The sequence below is a fragment of the Stegodyphus dumicola genome, chromosome 2 (genome assembly GCF_044657685.1).
Source record: "Stegodyphus dumicola isolate Sdum_Otavi_A_Nest chromosome 2, ASM4465768v1".
NCBI lineage: Eukaryota > Metazoa > Arthropoda > Arachnida > Araneae > Eresidae > Stegodyphus > Stegodyphus dumicola.
Genome location: NC_140769.1, coordinates 129,668,463 through 129,693,464, shown reverse-complemented (window position 1 = coordinate 129,693,464; position 25,002 = coordinate 129,668,463). Strand labels below are relative to the sequence as shown.

The 25,002-nt window shown below is 34.5% G+C and overlaps 1 protein-coding gene across 1 annotated transcript in view; it reads right to left on the bottom strand.

The window, feature by feature from the left end:
* Positions 1-1,068: 1,068 nt before the first annotated feature.
* LOC146998575 (uncharacterized) overlaps positions 1,069-25,002 on the bottom strand; it is a 46,204-nt gene continuing 22,270 nt past the window's right edge. The window contains exon 3 of the mRNA XM_085810222.1: positions 1,069-1,236. Within this exon, the coding sequence (XP_085666348.1) occupies positions 1,069-1,236 (168 nt within the window). The remainder of the gene's footprint in view (positions 1,237-25,002) is intronic.

Here is a 25,002-nt window from a genome sequence, read left to right as displayed (position 1 = left end):
TCCTTGGCTAAATTTCAAAAGAAATTACTTTTGAGATAGAAAACACTTCTATTATTGGTTATTTTCATCTAGTAATGTTTTCTTTCAGTAATAGATAAATAAGTTAAAAAAAGTTAAAATATTTAGGATAAATAAAAGCTAGTACATGAGCTTCTAAAGTTATTAGGATAAATAAATTAGGAAACTTATAAGGAACATCTTAATGAATCACTGGTAAATTAAAGCTATCATAAATCAGGAGTGAATATCAGAACATCTTAGGCTGGCTTACCTTAGGAAGGCTCAGAATGCTTAGAAGTTTTATTTTATAAGATATTTTTTCCCTTCTTTCTACATGGCTTCGTGGTGTAACAGTAGCACACTCGGCGCGTATTCGAGAGGTCCAGGTTCAAGTCCCGGCAAAGGCACTGCTCATTTTTCATGCAGTCCTGCTTCAAAAACGCCTACTGTCTCAACAGCGGCGCCCGAATTAAAAGATGGTGTATGATGATTTCTCACCACAAGGATTTGGCGATTGGGTCCCTTAATCCTCAGTCGTCCTTTAAAACAACGGGCAGTATATAAGGTATTTTCTCCCTCCTTTCTGCATGCTTTCATGGTGTAACGGTAGCCCACTCGGCACGTATTCGAGAGGTAAAAGTTTGAATGCCCGCGAGTGTATTGCTCATTCTTCATGTACTCTTGCTTCAAAAATACTTAGTCTCTACAATATTAATCATCAATACTATAAAATCATTTGCCTTACAATTTCATTTACATAAAAATGGGTTAGAAATTTCATTTAATATGATAATTATTGTTGTGAAGGGAAAAATTAAACGGTTATATGAACATCACTTATACAAATAGATGAGATACAGAGAAATATTTTGAAACACTGAAATTTAATCAATTCTTTTATGGCGGGTGTTGTAGTAACAATTTTTTGAAAAAAAAAAAATGTACAATTTAACAAAAGCAAAATCAAAAATAAAAAGAAATTCAACATAATAATTAGAACAAATATAAAAATAATTATCTCTGACTGTAATTTCTTGGGAATTTAATCTAACATCAAAATACTTTTTGTTACGATTGTGAGAGTTGAAGAAGTTTGTGCTTGATGTTGAAGTTATAGTATTTGGTCGGAACAAGAGAAGGGGATCGGAATAGATCTTTACATGGCTTCACCAGGAATGGACTGAAAGTTGCATCATTGACAAGATTGCTCCACAGAGAATGAAGAGCGAAGTAGCGCTAAAAATATTTTGTGCATATGGTATATTAAACAAAAAGTGGTAGTTATGTTCTTAATAGCTTTTTGTGGTTGGAACAAGGGCCATAAATCTCAGCTTTTGGAAGCCAAAATTATTGCTGGCTCTACTTCGCTCCTTCATTTCACGAGGTGCTTAATAAACTGCACAGGGTGTAGAAATGCAATACATCAGTCGCAGCTGCATAAAAAATCATAACTTTTGTTTATATTCTTCTATGCATTCTCCGATATACTGCTGGGAAAGGAAAACTCTGACACATGTTCACCTTCATTTTCTCGAAGGCAGTTGCCCTTTTAGTAAAGTTCACGATGACACATTCAGAGACATCTCTGTTCACTTCTCCACTATACAGTGAATTTATTTCTTTGGTTGGGAATTGTTTGTGGTTTGTTCACATAAATGTTTAACTTGACATAGCCCCATAAAAAGAAATCGCAAAGTGTGACGTCACAAAACCTTCCTCTATTCCTGATCGCAGCCACAAGGTAAGATCACGCAGCCAGAGAAGTTTTTGTAGAGAAAGTTTAATGTCTCACTGGATATGAGGCAGGCAGTCACATCTTACTGAAGTTATATATTATGATATTTATTTCATACACAGCATGACACAAAAAGATGTGATAACGGGACAATAACGAACACTGTTCACCATAACCACGTTTTCGACAGCAGTTTTAAAAATGAGACAGACTATCATATCTCCTAAACCGCACCCAAGAGTGGCTAACTTGAGATTAATTTAGTGTTCTTATTTATAATTAGAGTTTTCTTTAACCTTCAAGTGCTGAAGTTTTGTACGCTCACAAACGCAAACTGATGTAAATGTGCCTCTAAGGATGGCTAAGATTTGTTAAGTTATGCTGTAGGTGCAAATCCTAGTTTAATAAATCTTAAGATTTAACTCAAGTCTGTTGAAAGTTAGTTAGTTAGATTTATGCTAAGTAGAGAAGAAAATGATTCATCGGAACAAGCCATTTTGAGCAAGTTAATTTCGGCCGTAATGTTTCTAACTACTTTCTCGATGCTTAAGTAAGTAGAAACCTTGTTGAATTATTAAGCAACTTATTGCTGAGTCCAAATGTGTAAATGAAAAGTCCATAGAAGGGTCAAACTCACCCTTTATTATCTAAAGTAAGAACATAGATGGCCTCTTTCTCGGGCTTACAGAAAAGCCTCCACTCGGGCTGTTTTACTCAAGATAAGAAAAAAAAAATATTCTGAAGCTGCACAAAATTATCTAACGTAGTTGGCCTTTAATTAAATTAACCGGCGAATATCAGCAGACAGGTTCAATACGGCGGAGCATAGTTAGCTTTAAACAACGAAGTAGCCTGCCGCAAAACACTCGCCACTAAGGACTTCTAAGCGCTTCTGCTGAAGTAAGCGAAACCTTCCTTTAAATAGTATTTTTCTCTCATTTACATGTTACACGTTACTAAACATTATTTTACTCTGTCAGGGAATTGTAAATACTTAAAATAACCCCTACAAGGATTTTAACTATATTAATTGAACTTTTGTTACAGAAATATTATTTTTCATTTGCAAATACACATCGTATTACTTATATTAGTTTCAAAAAATTAAAAGCCAAGGAGATTTGAAAATTAAAGCTTTCAACAATAATTCACGTTAAAAGAAAAACACGTGGTAAATAAAGCAGTTAACAGAAATTTTAATGTAAAGATATTTGTTAACAGAATAAACGTCTAGAGCGATTTTATGGTTTTAAATATTCCAAGGAAAATAAACCCTTTTTGCTGATAGAAAAAGTGCATTTAAAGTTAAATCAAAAGTTTATTTTACGAATCTCCATTTTATTGCAATGTATGTTTCTTTGAAATTTCCATTTGGGTTTTCGTCGTATGTGCATATTTTTTCCCTTACTCAAATTTCAATATAGTATTTATTTAAAAATCCTTTTAAGGGATTTGTATGGCGTATTTGAATGTAAAATAAAAGAACTAATAAATAATTCACAATTTCTAATGCGATTTTTGAATCGAATATTTAAAAGAAATACCGGTCAAATCGTATTAAGTAATACCAAAAATTCATTTCGTTAACTTTTAAAAGTTAAATTGAGTTTAGTATGGAAAAGTAGTTAGAAATGCTCAAAAGATAATTTTTGAAAAAAAAAAAAAAAAAAAAAAATCCAGCCTTTAAAGAGTATTTCGCTGAAAAGGAGTTGATGTCTCCAAAACAAGAAATAGTTTTCTATTCAACCCACCTAACTAGCGACAGCTAAGATGATAAATACGTTAAAACGTTGACACCCGCGCTCATAGCTATAGCATGAATTGCATTTAATACTGCTTTTAATTATTTTATCTTAAAAAGTCTACCATGAAATCAGTAATTCCAAGCAAAGGTAAATTTTGATTATAATTGAAAAAACGAATTTCGGACATGCTATATCAGAGCACGCTTTCAGCTACACATTTAGTCATGATACGCTAATATATGGAACTGAAGAGTTTGCGATGAAATGGCTCATTAGGCATTCCCGGCATAAACATTTAAATCTACTCTACTACTAGTTTGCTGAACTAGTGAGCTTAGTCTTATTTAGCAATGGTCGAGAATTATATTTTAAAATTTTTGACCATTTAGTTATAATTTAATGATTATTTATTCATCTGATAGCTAGGACCACCAGCGGACGAGCGGTAAAGTCGCTCAGCACTGGTAAGTACATGCGAGGTTCGAATCCCGCAAACGGGCTGACTGCAATTGGTGTTTTCGTGGTTTCTCCATGTGTAACGTATATACGAGGCAGTTGGCCTTCGAACGTCCTCCATGAAGGCATCTTTCCTCTTAGGCAGATAGCCTTCGAAGCTTTGCCGTAATCAGACCAAACATCTGATAACTTTTTCTCAGCTACTGTAAAATCAGGAATAAGTGCGCAAAATACATACAAATTATACTAGTTTATTTCAAAAATCATCTTTCGTAAGTAAAATTGAACACTGCATTAACTGTAAAATTGATATTTCAATTTTGAAGTTTCTGTGCAAGCTCCTAAGAGCATTCAACTTATAGTTTGTAATTCAACCTAAAGGCTGTTTCAGAAAAAGTGATATACTAAGTTTAATAGTTTTTTCCCCAAGCTATTCTTACTATATATTCATTTTATAAAAATTAATTAGTTTCAACTCATTAAAGATTATGAAATATTTTATCTGTATAACTAAACCCTTGAAATTGGAATAATTTAGCCTAAATTTGGGCTAACGTATATTAATATTTAATTTTCCGTGATCAATAAATCGTAGTACTTAAAAACACTGCTTTTTTGTTTATCATCAAATTTTAATAACGCAGAAAAAATATAAATAAATGAAGTTTAAAATTTCAGTCGTTTTATTGGGAAAAAAATGGAAGCTTTTATATCAGAAAAGTAAATAATTGATGAAAAAAAATAAAATCTGGAAGTTTTCAGATTTTATATTACACCCAAAGGGGCTTTTTGTAACGTTTTGTGTGCTGCCTTTATTTATTAAATATCATGTTCTTTGCCCTTGAAACCTAAAATTCAATTCAACAGCAATATCGCAAAATAATTTTAAAATGTGCATATCTTTAGAATTTCCTTGCTAGAGATAAAATGTTTTTTTTCCCATATAGAATTGCCACTGCTCGCTCTGAAATCGTTGAGTTTGTTAATCAAAAATTCGTTAAGTGTTGCAAAATAGGAAATCGATGATAAAACAAATTTTAAACTCAAAATTAGGGCTTCCAGATGCCCATATTCAGTGGAAGATTACGTTATTCAAAATTGGATGGCTCTAGGTAACGTTGATTTATCACAGTGCGAGAAACATGTATACGTTTATGAAGATTCTTAATTATTTAATTTCTTTAAATATAAGACAGGGCGATAATATTTGGTGGCAACCATTTGAAAAGTGAACCGTAATTTATAGTGAACTAACGCAAAAAGCCAAAACGCAATTAATAACCCCCCTGGGCTAATGCCCTTTCGGTTAATAAAATTAATTGCTGTTGCTTTTTCGTAATCTCCTCTTTATGTAAGATTATTGGAGACTTTTTTAAATGATAAATGAATGAAAACTTTTATATCAGAAAAACTAAGTAATTAATAAAATTAATTTTTGTTGCCTTTTTCGTCGTCTCCTCCTTATGTAAGATTATTCGAGATTCACATATTCAAGTGAATAAATTGAATTGCTCAGTTGATTAGAACTTATTTCTGATTGCTGATAGCAATAGTGTAAGATCAGAAAATATACAATGAAATGAAAATTCATCGCATAATAAATTCAGATCATACTTCCCATGAGGCTTAAGTTTTACCATTTCTTGATTCCCGGGGCAAAAAAACCATCCTGTTTTAGATTATACCAGATTTCGTTATTTTGAACAAGAGACTTCAGACTGTAATATTAAATTCATTTTCTCGCAATGATATATATAAAATGATGAAAGGCTTGTAAGAAAAGAACCCCTTTGAATTGTTAATAATACATATTTTGCATCTAAAGCAATTTCAAAAACTATTTTCGCATTTCTGGAATCATCAATCGAGTCAAAAACAACAAGAGTACTTTCTGACTTCTACTCCCCTTGTTGTCAGAGTTCCAACCAACTCTTAATGGTAGGCATACAGCGTAGATATGGAGACCATTCATTATCACCAAGCATCAGCGCATGAGTCAGAGAGCTCAACGGAATCAATTCATCTTACTGATGGAACTCTTAATTGCAAAACGGATGCAAGCGGGAAATTCGTTTACGAAAACGTGCAAATGTATTTACTCAAGGACTCGTTTAATCTTGTATTTCTTTTTAGTTGTGTTTTAGGAGTTTGTTGTGTCTTGGGAATCAAACAGACGGTTTGCATGTTAAGAGCGAACGAAAGGCGCTATTTGAATACACATTTCACACAATGGATTGGATTTCTGTATTAAAAGGTAGAGAAGAGAGAATTTCAAGCATTCAGCGAATTAATCCGAAAAGTGGAATTATTTTGATAATTTTCCGAAGGTCACCTGATGAGTTTTGATTTAAGGGAAGGGAATATTCAAGGCTTTCGCTTATTTATTTCGTTAGTTTTGATATAAAATCAAGAGACAAAAATCTGCGTATTTAAAGAATTTGATCAAAAATACATTTATTTGTCATTTAAATGAAATCAGTTACTTCTATAGTAGTTCTAAATTATACTGTTTCGAATTTTGTACTTAAATAGGTAATTTTAGTAGAATTATAGGGGTTAGAGTAGAGAGAAGGGTACCCCTTGTATTATCGCGAAGTTGTTTCATTTATCGCCAAGTTATTTCATTTATGGTAGCCTGCCTAGTTGAATATTATGGAAACCCTATTATGACGAAATCGGTTGCATGTGATTGCGGTAAATTCGTAAGGGCTTGTTGTGTGTGTATGTGTTGGTTAGGAAGTACATTGCTTGTTTTGTGGTTTAGCTGGTAAAATGGCTGAATGCAGTAAGATTAATTTGAAGTTTCTGTACGATTTGGTTAGAAAGGGGAAAAGAGCATTACTTCTTGACTGATGCGTAAATGAAGGTTTACTAAGTAGCCATTATTCGGTGTCCTGTTTGTAGGAAGGAAATGCGTATGGTCGAACGTTGGAAATGCGTACGGTCGAATGTTACTACGCAGGATATTTTTGACTCTTATTTTGTGAATTTATGTGGCGACGCCTGTATTCAGATTCTAGTTCAGATAATTTTAGGAAGTTTTTGGAAGCTGTTAAGGAATTTTGCTTGACTGAAGACGCCTTAATTCGTAAATAAGGTAAGCGGATATTTCCTTTGCGCAGTGCAAAAATGAATTCCCTTTTTTTTATGTTATTTCATTGTTTGATTTAAAATGTAGTTTATTGAGATTATATATTTTTTTGTTGGCTGCTCCTTTGACTTTTTAAGTGACTATAGTTCGATGTGTACATGGACAAAGTAAAGGGAGTCAAAGTCTCGATTCTCCAATTCTCTGATGTTTTCTTAAGTGAAAATAGGTCGATGTGTACATGGATAAAGTCAAGGGAGTGCGCAATGCCATTTTTGTGCAATTCTGGAATGTTTTTTAATATAATATGTTTTTTAATGAAAATAGGTCGATGTCTACATGGATGCCGAATTTGTGCAATCCTTTGTCTTGTTATTTTGGCTTTGTGTAGCGGCGCCGCTACACAAGCTAAAATAACAAGTCAAAGAATTGTACAAATTCGGTATCCATGTACCGCCAAAAAACCCGTAAGTTAGGGGTACCCGTAAATATACTTTTACCATTATAAGTAAAATTATTGTATATCTTTTGGGTGAATATTTACATTATGATAACTTGGCGATTTTTGGCTAAAGTTTGGCGACCAACCCTGCTACAGCAACCTGCTATGCTAGTTTTGTTCACCCTGCTACAGCAACTCCATATGCTAGTTTTGTTCACCCTGCTACAGCAACTCCATATGCTAGTTTTGTTTTGGACGCCATTGTGTTTTCACGAAGTAAAGGCTTTTTTTTTTTTTTTTTTTTTTTTTTTTACTCAACATTTTTTCCAACAATCTGCTAGCAGAATTACGCTTATACTAGAACTTTTATGGAACAAAAATGCTTAATCAAGACGAAGATTAGAAAATTGGGAGAAAGTGCAGAATCGCAAACTGCTTGCCGCGTTTTTAAGAATTGCACATACATGGTATCCATGTACACGTCGACCTATTTTCACCTAAAAAAACATCCCAGAATTGCACCAAAATGGCATTACGCACACTCTTGACTTTATCTATGTACACATTGACCTATTTTCACTTAAAAAGTCAAAGAAAATTGACAGAAATCCAATTCTTCTTACTCTTGTAAAAAGCGCCAAACAAATAAGTGGGCGATTCTGCACTTTAGCAGCGAAATTGTTTCTAACTGCTTATTAGCTAAAATCACGATCGGAATTTTCTGGAAAATGTCACATTACATGTCTCATAATCTCTCATTTCTCTGAGACAAAATAGTCTGTGATTCAAACTGTGCACTTCTCAGATTATTGCTAAAGTCTTAGCTAGTAACCTTTATCGCCTTATCAAAATGTCGCCAAACTACCTGTTACCATATTCTAAAGATTAGCCATCTTTTGTAACATGAAAAGTCTAAAGAGTTGCTATGCCGAAAATATAAGAGTACAGGGGCAAGTGTAGTTAACATTGAGCAAGTGCGTATCTTGGTAATTTGGCGAGATATCGCAAAGCTGACAATGATTTTAGTGACTTAATTTGTTTCCAAAAATTGACGTAATATGTATTGAAATTGAATAAATGTAATCGATCACTATATTAGCTGTAACCATAATTCCACCCTCATATTGCTCTCCAATAATTTCGAGAAGCAGAAAGTTACGGCCGTCGATTGAAAACTGTTTAAGGCCAAAGAGAGAGCATTTGCTCTGAGGTGCCTAGTTACTGCTATTGCGTATTGTTATTTGCGCGTGAATTGAGAGTACCTGAGTAAGCCTTCTCTCTAGATGTGCTTTGCATTGCTTTATGTTTAACGTTCTTAGTAGTTTGAAGTGTAACTACTGATTACACTGTGTGATACTGTGAACACTTGTGTGAATATTTCTGTGGAAAATTCCAAAGTTCTTAAATATTTCTTTTGATAAAAATAAATTTTATTAAGCTATTATCAGACTTGTGCGTTCAATCTATTATGAACCCGTACGCACGCAACAGCACTTCGCTTCACTATTCTCATGAACAATATTTTTTATTTTGAAGCAATTTTAAGAATTATTAGCTAGAGTATTTTCATACCTGCCTTATATTACAGCATGCATAGGTGGATAACAGAAACAATATTAGAGTTTCAGTGGTTATGCTGGGGATGCGAAATACCGCTCTTATAAGCGTATTCCCCCCTTCTTTGCTCAATCATACGAAACCTGACAGCGGAAAATTATGCGGATAATTTAATTTCCGTAAAACGCGGTTACAGTAAGAACTTAACAAATGAAAAGCATTCATGGAAAAATTACCGGTAAATATTGCAATAAAATAAATCAACATTCCAGTAAGAAAACGCAATAATATTAACATTATAATATCTAATAAGATATCTTCATTTCTGCTTTCCTGTGTCTTGAATCTCGCGCACTCTTGTTGTTGTCCATAGACCATATATCAATCAGTTCTGCTGGAATTGTGTGTGAAGTTGCCTTCACCTTTACTATTGTCTTCATCTTCCACTCTGTTAAGCCCTTTTTGCGGGGTGCTATGATTTTTAGAACCATCAAATTGCTGAATATCCTTGTATTCTTAAAGCTCTTCGCTATAAATGCTTCACCAATCAGAGCTTATGTACCATAAATCCTCGAGCAAGTCATTGAGTAAGACGAAAACAACCACTACATGGATGAGCTCATTTTAAAATTTAGGGGACTTAGCTTTTATCCCACCAGCGGTAAAGTCGCTGAACGCTAGCAATTCGACCTGGGTTCGATTCCAGTCGAACGCGCTGGCTGCATGTGCGTTTTCACGGTTTTCCCCATGTCTAACGTGTATACGAGCCAATTTTTTCTGTTAGAAAGTCTTCCACGAAAGCATCTCTCCTCTTAGGCAGATAGCCCTCACGTGCTTTTCCATCATTGAATAAACCGGAAACTGGGACTTAGCTTTGTGAACGTCTTAAAGAAGGGGAAAATATGTGACAGTTTATAAACATTTCAGAACTTAGTACTGAAAAGTTAAGGGGGGAAATACTAGGGAGTGAAAAAGGCGAGGGGTAAAATAAGAGACTAAATATGGTAATACAATACATTAATTTCTATTTCTTATTCTGCAAAAGAAAAGGTGTTTAGAAGAGAGAGAAGAGATATTTGTACATAATAAACGACAGCAGTACTAAATTATATTGCCCTTTAATATTCTCATCAAAGATGTTTCTTATTTAAATTTTAGGCGATTTTAAGAATTAGTTGACGTGTTTTCTGATTTGCTCGTGTTGCAGCATACAAACTCGGGAAACAGGATTTTATCGAGAAGAAATATTAGATTTTCAAAGATTCCAAAATACGCTGGACAGGAGAAATGACACATACTTCGGCATCCATTTTTAGTTCAATGGCAGAAAATGTGACTGAAATAGAGACTGTTCATGCCTTAGGATATAAAATAACAAATGCGAGGTTCGTGTAGGTTATCTACTGAAACCATTTTTTTTTGTTACTTTTGATAGTTGGTCACTGTGAAAACAAATTTTGTAAAGTATTCTTCAAACAAAGTTTCCTGAAGAAAATATATTTCATTTTAAAGTAAGAGAATATTATCCATTCTATTAATATGAGTTTTTGATGCAATGCGCTTTATATTTCATAAAACAAGTTAATGATAATTAAATACTGTACACATGCATAAGACAAATTCATTTTTTTGAAGTTATTAAAATTCTACATATAGCTGACAAAGAAGTATTCTACGTAATAACTAATATTATCATATATTTGTCAACGGTAAGTTTCAAAAAAAGAAGCATTAGCATTCCCATTAAAAGTTATCAGTTATTTAGTTGTAGAGACATTAGGTTATTTCGAAGTAGGAGAGATGAAAAATGAGCAACGCCTTCGCCGGAATTCGAATCACGGCTCACTCGAATACGCGCCGAGCGTGCTGACTACTACACAACGAAGGCATGTTAGGAAGGCGGGAAAAATACCTTATATACTCCCCCTTTTAAAGAGCGACTGGGGATTAGGGGATCCAATTGCCAAATCCTGGGGGTGGAGAATCATTATTCACCCCCTTTTAGTTCGGGCGCTACTGTAAAATCATTAGATTATTTTTAAAACAGGAGATGGGAAAAATGAGCAACGACTTCGTTGGGACTCGAACCACGGGCCTCTCGAATTCGCATCGAGCGTACTGACCACTACACTATGAAGACATTGTATTCTTAAAGGTGGGAGAAACACCTTATATAGTTATTAAAAACACTTCCGGTATGCAGTACCCACTAGCATCCAAGCGGTAAAATAGATGGACACTGGTAGTCCCGACTTCAGTTTCAAACCAAACGAACGGGCTGTCTGCAAGGGTTTTTTAACAGTTTTACCCAAGTTTAATGTGTATACGAGCCAGTTTCCCTTAGAAAGTCTTCTGCGAAGGCATCCTTTTCCTTAGGCGGATATTCCTAGTGTGCTTTGCCATTGTAGAGACATTAGTATTTTTGGAAAAGCCGGAGAGATGAAAAATTAGCAAATGCCTTCGCCGGAAATCGAACCACGGACCTCTGGAATACCGGCCCAGCGTGCAGAACCACTACACCGCACGCTAGGATACGCTAGGAAAGTTGGAGAAATACCTTATATACTTCCATTTTTAAAGGGAAACTGGGGTTTTTAGGGGACCCAATCGTCAAATCCTGGGCGTGGAGAAACCTCATCCAACACCCTTTTAGTTCGGGCGCCACTGCAGTAAAGTTAAGATAAAATCTATTTTGAATTTATGTTTGGTATTGCGTCGTATCAGATACAACTCTTATCTATTTTTTAAATTAAAAATTGAAGTTTCTATTAAAATAAGTTTCATAACTTCTATTGTAAATTACAGTGGCTAGTTTCAAATAAGAACATTTTTATTTTGAAGAATTAAATCGTATTTACACGTGTAGGCTTTGAACAAGGCGCTAGTATTAATCATTATACTCATTTTAAAACAATGCCTTTAGAAACATTAGCAGTCGCGAGGATGAACTCTTCTAAATGCTCAAAAGCTGTTTGCATCCAAGCAAGCAAGTCATTTTCGATGCATACTTAAAATTGGCAATGGCATAACTGAGGAAGATGAATAAGGGCTTTCAGTAGTTCGCTATTTTAAGCCTCATATTTATAGTACCTTTACACACACTCTCTCATTCAAGTGCCACAAAGCTCATATTCACGCAGAGGTAAACATGCACACATGGGCCCAAACAAACATCTATAATAATATGCTGAAATTGTTTGCCAAAAGAAGAATAGGAAGACAGAACCACAGCGAATTATTCATCAAGTGAAATATGTTTAGATATATTTGCGAATCCTTTTTGGAAAACATATTCTATAATTCTCATAGAAATTGTATTTGGGCGGTTATTCTTGAAATATCGCTTCATTCGGAAGTTTAAATTTTTCTCGTTTGTGAAAATTTTCTGTTTATCCATTGAAATTCATGACCAGCATTTTGTTGAATCATAAAAATGCTTTAAGTTAAACAAGTATTTTTGAGGTAAAATACTTCGTTTTTTGGAGCTTTTTTTCCTAAATAATTTTATGGACAGATCTTTTTCTAAGTTCATTTATTCTTCTAAATTTAATTAATATCATCCAAAATTTAAGTTTTATACACTTACATTGAAAATTATAAGGTTGCTATTACGTTAAATAACCAATTATTTTATAATTTAGATATGCACTATCACTTCTGTCTTCCGTTTCCCTAACAAAACGTAAATTAGTTCTAGAGCATATAACGTGATATTTTTGAATTGTAAGACAGATTATGCTTCTGCCTCTCGGGGCGATATTCTTAGATTTCTGGTAGCTCAGTTAAAGTTACGTAATTCGTCTATGCATTATGATTGTCGATGAGAAGCTAGTAAGAAGTTTGAGCCATTTTTATGTTAAATCAGTTGTGCAGCCTTTGGCTACTGGTCTTAGCTTCAAATTTGAATTTACTGTTACTTTACCACAAACGGTTGGCTGATTTGTAAGCATGGGCTCGTGTATTTAGGTTCTTAGGTAAATACAAGCAACTTCAATTTGAATAACATTTGAAAATTAAATTTTAGAATGATACATGAATGGTGTCCGACAAAAACATCGCAGCAAAAAAAAATCGCGGACGAAAACGTCGAGGAGGAAATAACGTGGTAAAAATGTTGTGGTAAAAAACATCGGGGGAGAAAATAAAGCAAAGGTGAAACATTGTGGTACGAAATATCGTCAGCGAAAACAAAGCTGTTCAACTTCGCAGTTTAAAAACATTGTCATCGAAAATATCGTGGTAAAAAATAAAGTACCTACAAATCATCGCATGACGATAACATCGTACACATGCGTTTTTCATGTTTCAAAAGTTGTAAATGCATTTTTGCATAATAATTTGGGAGCGCAAGAAAGAAGATGGATGCTTTTACTTTTAGATTTCATATTTTAGAATGAACTACCAAAAAAAAAGCAAGAAGGAAACTTAAGCATTTAAAAAGTGAAAATGATTAGAAAATTAATGCAACTTATAGCACTTAATACAGTTTTAAATTTGTGTAGTTAATTGTAATGGGGTGCACTACTAGGAGGTGTAGTAATGTGACAATCTAACTAAATATATCTAGAAATCCTTAATCAATTTACATGTGCCCAATATTTACTGGCTTGAATTCTTAGTGGTAGTACATTGCGAATTAAACCCTAGTAACAAGAATAATTAAATATTTCGCTTACCCAATAACCCACATGCATGAGACTTTCGGAGATAAATTTCTTTTTCTTATCTCACATTTATTTTATCAAAAACACATTTTCTGGATTAAATATATAATAGTGATCAGATAGCACATAAAATATCAGAACACAATAACTTAGAACACAAAACGTAAGAACCTAAAAATGGAACAGTAGACTAATGCCGAAAACGTGTCCATTAGCTAACAAATCACAATCCACTCGCATCACACATATATGCAATCGAAATTTTCTCATATTAATTACGTGCTGTGAACGCATTATTATTACACACGTGAAAGCTCTTTTTTTTACTTTACTTTTAATTTAGCGCATAGAATACCACGTGGTGACACATCGCTGACAAATAATTTTATGGACTTTCTTGCAGAGCACACACTTTGATAATCTACTTGACATGTTTTAGAACGTTATCAGAACAGATGGATTTTTTAAACTAAGCATTTTCTTCTAAATATATTGCAATCTGCTTCCTTTTGTGCAAAAAGTACGACGATAATCCATGTGCGAATATGCAGGAACGATGAAACTCCATCAGCCAGATGGTCTCGCTGATTGCCAAGCGAGAGTAGGTGGGACACGGGCGAAGAAGGGAAGAAAGTCTGACCGGTGCTTATATACACACGTGCAGTTCCGCGATTAAGATTAATACAGCGATGACAAACTGCGTGAGGTGAGAAGTTACTATTCTCACATTAATTGACAAAGGTCATTAAAAATTGATCTTTTTTATAAAATTTTGTTCATAATTTTTCATAAAAAATACAGCTTAAAATGTTTATACAAAGGAAAATAAATAACTGCATGAGGTTACCTCTATAAAAATTGCTTAGTTAATTATGAAATTACTTTCTTTCACGTTTGTTAATCTAATATTATTTTGGTGAAAATTTATCTTGTTTTGTTTCCGTTTATTCTTAAAGTATCGTTAAAATTTTTGAGCTTCCAAATCTTTATCTATATGCATTTACAATTTTTAAAACCTGAAAAGCGCATGTGTGCGATGTTATCATCTTGCGAGGATTTGTAAGTGCTTTATTTTTTACCACGATATTTACGACGACGATGTATTTGAACTGCAAAGTTTTTGAACCGTTTTATTTTCGACGATGATATTTTGTACCACGATGTTTTAGAACTGCGATGTTATCTCTTTGTTTTTCCCCTCTCACGATGTTTTGCACCGCGACGTTTTCGCCTCGCATTGTTTCCTCTGCGACCAACGTTTTCATTCGCGAAATTTTTGCCTCGAGATTGCTGTTGAATTGAGTTTTATGAAATAAGTGCGAAGAACACGATATTTAATAAATAAAGATAACATACAAAACGTTAAAAAAGTCCCTTTGGGTGTAATATAAAATTTAAAAACAATTCAGATTTTTCTTTGTTATTTTTTAAAAAATTGTTAAATCAAATGCTTTTTATTTCAATTTCTTGCTTCTTTAAGTGTTCATATGAGCTAGAAATTAATATAGAAGACTAATTCTTACAATTATGTCTTTTCATAATAAATCCCCACTTGAATGAAAAAAATTGGTAGAGGAAGGTGCTAGCAAAACAAAATTTCTTTCCCAAGTTAGATAATCGAAATAATTGACTGTACATTTTAACAATGGAAACTTTTTAACTTAACATTTAATTTCAGTATATGTAATCTTCGTCCAGTAATGAGTACTAACCAATAGATGCATCTGTAAATTAGATTGAATAATCGAATAACATTTAATTTAAATTTAAATTATTTCAACTGTGCGAATGATTCGTTTATTTTTTATTCTGCCTCCTTCCCCATTCTTATGTCCTAAATTTAAATGCGCGATTCGTTTTCTGAAAACTTCAAAGAATATGCAAATTCCTTTAGATTTCGCGGCAAATTTCCATAGATTACTTCACTAATTAAGGGATTCTTATTCGGGCGGGAGCTTTTAGATTAGACGAGCTCAGGAATTAGAAGTTACAAAGGATTTTGTAAAGATTCAAAGATCTTGGAAGAGCTTCGAAATAAGCCTGCATTATAATAGGCTTAAGTGGTTGAATTACACTGGGAAGCCTGTAAGCGGCATTCTGTGGATACTAATTGAGACGGATGTTTACAGAATCAGTATGGCTTAGTTTGTGAATCGTTCTGATAAAGAAAGCATTTTGTATATTTGATTAGTACAAAGAAAATTATGCGTATTGAAAATAATACTGTATGCAGCATAACGCAGAGAACGTTTGAAAGTTTTCTGTTGTGTAAAATAATTTCTCATTTCCTGTCTAATATTAGCCTGTTATAATATTAGCCTAATAATTTTAAGTTACTGCAAATTTTTAGTTTTTTATACAAATTCACAAAATTAAAATATTAAATTGAAATGAAATTTTAAAATTGGATTCCTGACACCTTTTTAAAGATCTCGATATCTATTGTTTTAATTTCGAATAAACTTCTATAATTCAACTTTATGTAAATAATTGCCAAATAAATCAAGAGCTTACCATCCCTTAAAATGTCTGGACAATTAACGAAATTTTAAAATAATTATCAGTTGGATGTTATTTCTTTTCTCCATTTCAATTAAGTAAATACTTTTTGTCCATTTTGGTGTTCACCTTTTACGTCCAAAGATTATGCATTCATTATAAGCTTAATTTATGTGAGTTCTTTAAGTTCGAACTTTTCTTCAAAGTGAAAATTTGGCACAAGACCTTGTGAGTATTTTCTTTAGTGTGATGATTTTTTTTTATTAGAAGCAGGATGCGAAACAAAATTTAACTTCAAATTTTTCTGTAACTAGTGATTTACAAAATAGTACTGGCGATCAGATGATAAAGTTAATTGCAAATAAATTGGACTTTGGCTTTAAAATCTATAGCTTGGTTTATTAGTTTCTGGATGAAGTGCTACAAACTTCTAGAATACTCCATACAATACGAATTTTGAATTTAATTATTTTCCAAAGAAATGTTTCTCTTTTGGGGACTTAGTTGTCAGCACATTAAATAGAGATATAATGACATCAACCCCGCAGGCATAGTTATTGAAGACATACATAATTCAAGCAACCTGGTGGTTATTTTTCATCCTTCTGATAAACCTACTTTTCTGAAATACAATGATCCCACTACCAATCCAGATACAGTTATTGTGTCCGAAATACCAGATACAGTTATTGTGTTACCAGAATATTTATTGATGACCTTGTTTCGGGTCCTTCGCGTGATGATCTGATATTTATTTCAAGCAAAAGAACACGGACTGTTATAAGGAAAACAATAGAAATTGAATTTCAAAATACGAAAAGGAATGAATTTGAGAGTGAATTAGAACATCAGTTTCTGTATTCAGGCTACTTAGTTGGAAAGTACAGATAATGATTTTGCGACATTTTTAATTATATTATGCAATTGGCTAAAAGACTGTTCCCTAGAGCAAGAATTAAAATATGTAACTGATTTTGAAACTTCGATTTAAAAATCCTGAAGCAACATGCTATCATTGCTAGCACACTGGTAGAAGAGAGTAAGTGGCAACAGAAAGCTGATAATTAGAGAAGATAAAATGCTCAACTCAGAAAACACATTCAGGCTGTAGGGTTTATATTTATTTTAACTAACATTTATTTTAAGCTATCTTTCCTGTCAAGCCTTTACTTTCCCCTAGAATTGCCAATGCCAGAGTATGTAAATTGTAGTAGAACGCGCAGTCTGTTCAAATTTTAGCAGAAGTAAGTTGAGTTTAAATAGAAGGGAAACGAGTTTGTATGTGTACTTCTTGAATCGCGAGCGTGAAGGTCGCTAGGTAGAAATTTAAGAACCACGCGTTTCGGCCTGTGTGCCTATTTCGGCAGTTCGTTGAATCTTCAACTGCTTAATCAGTAAGCTTGCTGAATCTCAGCTGTATCTTAGAACGCTGTTAAGTTAGTTACGATTTTAGAGCCTCGTAGGTAGTGATCTCGTTATTTATTCATCCTGTCATTTATTTTTAGTTTCACATTTCTGTTTTGTTAAACCGCCGGGTCGGCGTAGTTTGTGAGCGTCAAGTGAACGCAGCTGTTATTTCTAAAGTGGAATAAAAAGGGATTTAAACCCTTCTTAGGAATTTGTGTAATTTACAGTTCATAGCAGTCACTACCACTGTTGCTGACAAGTTGGGGCCTTGCAACACTATATTGGCGCCCAAACATCTTACGAACTTAGATGGCCGATAACTGGATGGAAGCTCCTGTACAACTCCAATAGCAAGAAATGGCGAGCCAGTTAGAAGGATTTGGATACCTGGTCCAAACGATGAGAGCATCTATCAAGCCAAACGTCATTTTCGACGGAAAAAAACTCGGTGGCGATATTTTTAGAAGGCCTCGAAAATCACTTCCAATTATACCCTGATACTTCCAATTATACCTCAGTATGATTGTATTTTACCTCTATCTGATCTCCCTCATCCTTCAGAAAGAAATGCTGTTAATTGTATTCAGTTTAGCAGTAAAATCGTAGATGATTCGCCTGTAACTTGCTATACTGATGGCAGCAAAATTGATGGCAAGGTTGGTCTCGCATTTGTTGTCTTCAAAAATGGTCTTGAATTTGAGCACTTTCAATTCAGAATCAGAGATTAGTGTACCGTTTTCATAGCTGAACTATTGTGCTTAAACTTCGCCGTCAAATGGGTCTCTAAACAATACAGTGCTGTTTTGGACTATCTCATTTGTACTGATTCCCTTTCAGCCTTGGATATCTTAAAATGTATTTCTTCTTCTAATAATATCATTATCGAGATTCAAAAAGAACTGAAAAATCTAAAGGATAAAAATATTTCGGTTTTATTTTCATTTGTTCGTGCTCATACAGGTGTTGTTGGGAACGATCGAGCCGATTTCCTTGCTAAGACTGCAACTAAGCGGGAAATTGACACTTTTGTCAATATCCCTAATTCCTTTTACAAGAAGCTCATGAATGAAAGCATTGTGGAGTCGTGGAATCACGAATTCATTAATTCAAATAAAGGGAGTTTAACTAGGAGATTTTTCCTTTCTATTAAAATGAGATTGTCATGTCATCATTTCTTCACAAATTACAAATTAACCCAGTTTCTTACTGGACATGGGAATTTTAAAAGTTATTTGAACAGATTTAAGTTGAGTCCTGAGTCTGTCTGTGACTGTGACCTCGGCGGCGAAGAGAATGTTGAACATGTGCTTCTTCTAAGTCCTAAATATGAGAGCGAAAGAAAAATTTTGAAACTGGAACTGAAAAATTCTAATAATAACTGGTCTCCAGAGTTTTACCAATTTATTTCCGAGAGATGTGCTTTTAAAACTTTTTGTCAATTCATTGTAAAACTTTGTAATCATCCTTAATTTTATTTAAGTTTTCTGTTCTGTTTATTTTGTATTGTGTTTCATACTTACTTCTGTAAGCCCCATGTGATACTATGTGGTACATGGAGAAATTGTTATGTTTCTTTTAATAAAAAAAAATTATACCCTGTGCCTGAAAGACAAAAAGTTGCCATTGCCACGTCTGCACTAAGAGGACAGGCCTCACTATGGTGGAAGAGTATAGGGAAATTTTTATTAGGAGAATTCGGAGGCCAAACATATACCTTTGAAAATTTTAAAATATCATTATTAAAAGCCCTCCTCATAGTTAAAGACCGAGAAAAGCTAGAAGCTGAGCTGCATAGTTTTTATCAACGTAATATGGAAGAGTTGACGGACTTTATTCTGCGAAAAGTTAAGCTGACGGATATGCTGTATGGAAAGAAATCTGACACGGAGATAATTGAAATAATCTTACCAAGATTGCTACCTTCTGTCCAAGATTACTTCGAAATCCGAAATCCAAGCACCTTGCAGGAACTCTTCGAGTTGGCGGTCAAGTTCCAAAACCGAAGAATAGCGGAAAAATCTAGAGGGGCATCGTTATCTCAAAGTCTCCGCAGGCAATTCTCAAATCAACAGACCGGAAACACAAATCGCTCTTATGGGGGAAAGAGCTATCAAGCCAACTCATCGAAGCTCAAAGGTCAAGGCGCAAAAACGAAATTTGAAAAAAACCGTCCGCGTGCCCAAAAGACTGAAGTTGAAAGGAAAGCTTTAAACGAGCAGAGAGGCGTGTAAAAGCGAACGTCCAGACCCTTGAAGTTTCGAAAAAACCCTCAAGAAGATACTTAAACACGGTCGTGGTAAAGAATTCCCAATTATCAATTATACAAGTCCTGGTTGGCGATGTACCAGTAGAAGCCCTCATTGATACAGGGGCAGAAGGTAATTTTATGAGTGATACATTTTTCAAGAAGAATTTTAATAGGTTACAGTTATTTAAAAATAAAAACACAGAAATCATAGCAGCGCATGGAAAAACCTGTCAATGTATCGGGAAATTATAATTAAAAATACAGATAAAAGATGAAAGCCTTTAAATTATTAATTTTTGTGGTGAAAAATTTGCAGAGTCCAGTAATCTTAGGCATGGAGTTTTTAAAGGCCGCGAAAGTCAAGCTAAATTTTCAGGAGAATTCGATCATGCTGGAAATGGATCGGAGGGTGGTGGAGCCTGCGAAACAACCGCAGGTAGACTTGCACCATTTGAGTCACCATGAAAGTCAAGCCATCCAGCAAGTGGCGAGTGTTTTTTCAAACTTGTTTTCAGAACGGCCTGGTTCTGAAGTTACTTGTAACACATGATAACTGTCAACTTGTAACACATGATATTCAACGAACTGCCGAAATAGGCACACAGGCCGAAACGCGCGGTTCTTAAATTTCTACCTAGCGACCTTCACGCTCGCGATTCAAGAAGTACACATACAAACTCGTTTCCCTTCTATTTAAACTCAACTTACTTCTGCTAAAATTTGAATAGGCTGCGCGTTCTACTACAATTTACCTACTCTGGCATTGGAAATTCTAGGGGAAAGTAAAGGCTTGACAGGAAAGATAGCTTAAAATAAATGTTAGTTAAAATAAATATAAACCCTACAAGGCATCAAAGCGCAAGTTTTCGATGATTTTATTTCTAAAATTGACTACAGAAATGATCAGAAAAAGGTATTTGACTTTATTATCTGACCTAAAGAAACGACTAGTGTCTCTAATAAAGATATTTCAGATGATAGTGATATTGCATAGGTCTTTACAATTTTTTACTCTTTCTCAGCATCTCCATCTAGAAGAAGGAGCAAAAGTCTCAAGAAGGAGCAAAAGAACCTTAAGAGGAGAAGTAAAATCTCATAAACATGGGAATACTTTGTCCAAACTTTAGTTTGCAATTCTAAATTGGAAATAGCTCAGCTAAATGAAGCTATCAAGAAGATGTTAAATACATTGCTGTCCAAAACCAAAGTAACAAATTTCTGTTTCAACATTCAACTATGAAATTGTTGAAAAATGCTTTTTGCCATCAGTGCAATGAAAAGCGAACTCAATGGAAATGTGATGCATATGCAAATATCAGTACATGTGGTCAGAGGCACGAAACGGCAAGGAAAACGTCAGGAGTCAAAGGATGCAAGTGCAAAGCAATTTGAAAAAATGAAAGTGAGGCGCATATCCAGCCATTCTTCTGCAAGTGAAAGTGAAACTGTACGTGCGGTATGGCTACAAGAAAATATCAGGATGACTTTACTCGTGTTAGAATGACTGGTAAGCTTGAGAAAGCTCGTAGTTTGACATTTGTAGTCCAAAGGTTTAGAAATGATAAAAGTGTTGCTTTGCGAACTTGGAAAGCCTTCGAAGCAACAGGTACAGCTGTAAGAAAGGTTGATAGCGATTGTCAAGGAAAACAACTGTGAATGATGACCGATATATGCGTGAACGAAGTTCAGGTGTTAGTGGGCTCCTGGGTTAGAAAACCCTCATCCCAATCGAATGCAAGGGTCTGTTTCCGAACTTTTGCTGAACGTGAATAAAACAAGGATTAGCAATTGAAGTGAGGCATAAGTTCCTGTTCACGAATGTTGTAGTTGATCTTGTGATTCAGTTCGAGTCTGGGAAGCAGGATAGGCAATATGGCAACGGGAACGTTGATTAAGGATGGTTACCATCGGAGAGCGTCGATCAAAGGAGCTCGCAGGCAGCAGTGGTGGCGGCAGAAGGCTGAATGAGTTGAAGTCAGGAAAGCATCGAAGTAAATCAGGAGAAGAACGTTGATTGGGGTGCGTTAGTCACGTGTGCTAGGGGGGAGGGGCAAAGGCTCATTTCAGTCCATACTAAATTTTGAAGGGAAGGACAAAAAGTAATGGGGAAGGGGGTTAAAAAATGAGGAAAGCCTGCTGGACTTAGAAATAATTTGGGCTAAAATAAAAATTTATTTCTATCTTTCAATTTGTCTGTGGAGGGATGATTGCTTTAAGCATTATTTAGAGATCATTTAATCGTATTTATTTAAGTTATAGTTATTTATGTATAAAAAATTTTATTATATATATATATATATATATATATTTTAAATTAAATTTAATGATATTTTTATAATTACTAATTAGTGATAGTTTCTTAATAAGGCACCTGACCTCCTTCTGTTGCGCTGGTTGTTAACGTTATACTGCAATGAGGGAATGGTAGGATTGTTAACGTTAATGATGTTTGCAAATCGATATATCAACTTTAATGCAAAAAGAGAACGAAACCAGACAGCGGAGAGCATTGCCCAGCAGTTGCGCAAGACAATCAGACGGTGGGCGTTCCGGTTCACCACGGACAGACGATTTCGTAAAAGTGACCTTTTCACCCGCCATCCTGAAAACTGCATATAGTTAACAGCAGCCCATCGGAGGCACTATTTACAGTGGTGTGGAGAGCACAAAGCATGGATGTGTTATCAGTGCCATCTCAGAAAAGAAATTCTTAGACCAGTGAAAACGTGTTTTACCGCGCTCGTTTAAGATTCAACTAATTCCGCAGAAAAACAGCAGTGCCAACGGAAATTTTTATATGTACGTGTGCGTAACGGTGTGTACTACACGAAAATACCTGATTTCTTTATCTCGCTCCAAAATTGTGGAAATTATGTGTTTGTCTGTGTTGACCACGTTCTGCGAAGTACGTCACTCGTGTCCACCTCTCTGCCGACCCATCGACGGCAAGCCTGCAGCCGGCCACCACGTGATCATCCTAGTACATCTAATGTTTGTTCAAAATAATGCCATAGGGAACCTACATAATTTTTCGAAGTCGAGAAATTACTGTGAAAGTGTACTTAATTCATATCTTGGATTACTTTGGAATACCATTGGACCATGACTGCCTAGGTAGGCTTTTAACGTATTTTCCAATTTCTTATGCTATTTTTTCTGTCTTTATTCCTTCTACAAGTAACATAGTTCCTGCTATCTTTTTAAAACAATTCTCCTCTTCAACTTTGCTGACGTCCACCATAACTGTAAACAACAACTTTGCCATTTGCAAATTTACTCTTGTCTTTCTTTATCAATAGATATTCCCAGCAAATAATAATCTAAACTATTGCTTATACGTCTGATTTCTGATTAATAGCTGTTTTTATGTATTCTTTAATTTCTGCTTGTACACTGTTGTGGTGCGTTTGGCGTGACCGCTTAAATGTAACGATACTAAGAGTATCAAATAAAAATTAATTCCGCGCAAATAATTAAACTAAAATTTAGTGGTTAGTACATTGCATGGTCTTTACTAATAAGAATAAAATGACTTACCCAATAAGGCATGCATGAGTCGGTAACGCTCCTTTTCTAATCTCACATTTATTTTATCAAACACATTTTCTGGATTAAATATGGAACATTTATCGCACACATATAAAATATCATAACTTAGATAAACACAACGTGATAAATTAAAATGGAATGGTCGGTGAATGCCGAAACGTCACTATTCGTATATAAATTGCAATTCTGCCTCATATCTGCAGTCGAAATTTTCTCATATTCATTTTCGTATTGTCGCGCAGTCTTATTACACACGTGCAAACTCTTCTTTTTTCACATTCACATTTTTTTAACACACTTATCATCACGTGGTGACCCATCGCTGGTCAAGCACATCTTGGAGTCGAACACCTATTGATAATCTGCTTGAGCGTTTTTTTATGTTATTCACGGCAGCAGGACTTAGTGAGTCTCAAAGCAAGCATTTTCCTCTGGATATTACATCTCTTAACTCTGCTTCTTTCTATGCATAATACGACGACATTCCACGTGAGAATATGCAGGAACGATGGCGAGAGCTGAGTGTGTCCCGATGTCCCACACACTCGTTATCACGATGTCAGGCAGAAGAAGAAAGAGGAAGACAAACCAGTCCTTCCAGTTTTTATACACTGCGACGCACGTGGTAGCGCGCGATAACGATACAAGAATCGATGATGCCATACTTTTCATTGTGAGAATTCTGTGTTCTCACAACTGTTTTAAATAAATACGTAATAACGCATTTTGAAGTATTCTTATAGTGCTTATTGTATCTTATCGCACGGTGAAGTATCATTTATTTATGTTTAATTACTTAGTTCCGATGTTCTGCACTATGTTTTGTTAACTGCAGTCCTCAATTAACTTGTATTCTTTATTGTATTTATTGGTTATTTTTAATTACTGATACTATTGTTAATTATCATAGTTCATTACTTGTATATTATATTCTGGTAGAGTTGAACAAATTTTTTAATTCCTGACAGTGCAAAACAGTAAACCCGTGTGATTAGTACTAGAGGCTTATAGCTTCATTTTAAACACTTGTACTCCTAGTCCCCAATTTTTTTTTCATATTATTCTAGACTCTTCAAAATGTGATATCTGATAGCCCTCTGCCTCCCTTTTAATAATTTAAAACTGTCCTCCTCCTACCCTGAATAGTCCCAAAGTTGTTTTACTTTTATATACGTTTAATTAAGTTTAATTTCGTTTTCATTTCTCAATTTCCTGTCTTCCTAATTGTCAAATCCTTATGTAACCTAATTTTTCTTCATTTACGCATTCTCCCCTCTTAGAATCCTACTTGTATTATAGTTTTGGAATTATAAGCACCCCCTCGCTTTTTAATATCAAATTAATATAAAAATATTCTTTTCCCCGTAACTTTCTTCCTATTGCTCTTAGAACACTAATTCATTTTGGTTTCTTCTTTTCTAGTTTCCTCTACAGTGGAATCTCGAAGTACGAGTTTAATTCGTTCCAGCATTGGGCTCGTATAGCGAATTTCTCGCATCTAGAAACATACTTCCCCATTGAAAATAATGGAAATCTAGTTAATCCGTTCCACCCCCCCCAAATATCATTGCCATCATTCAGTCGACGTACCTGGTGTTTTTCGGAGAAGGTC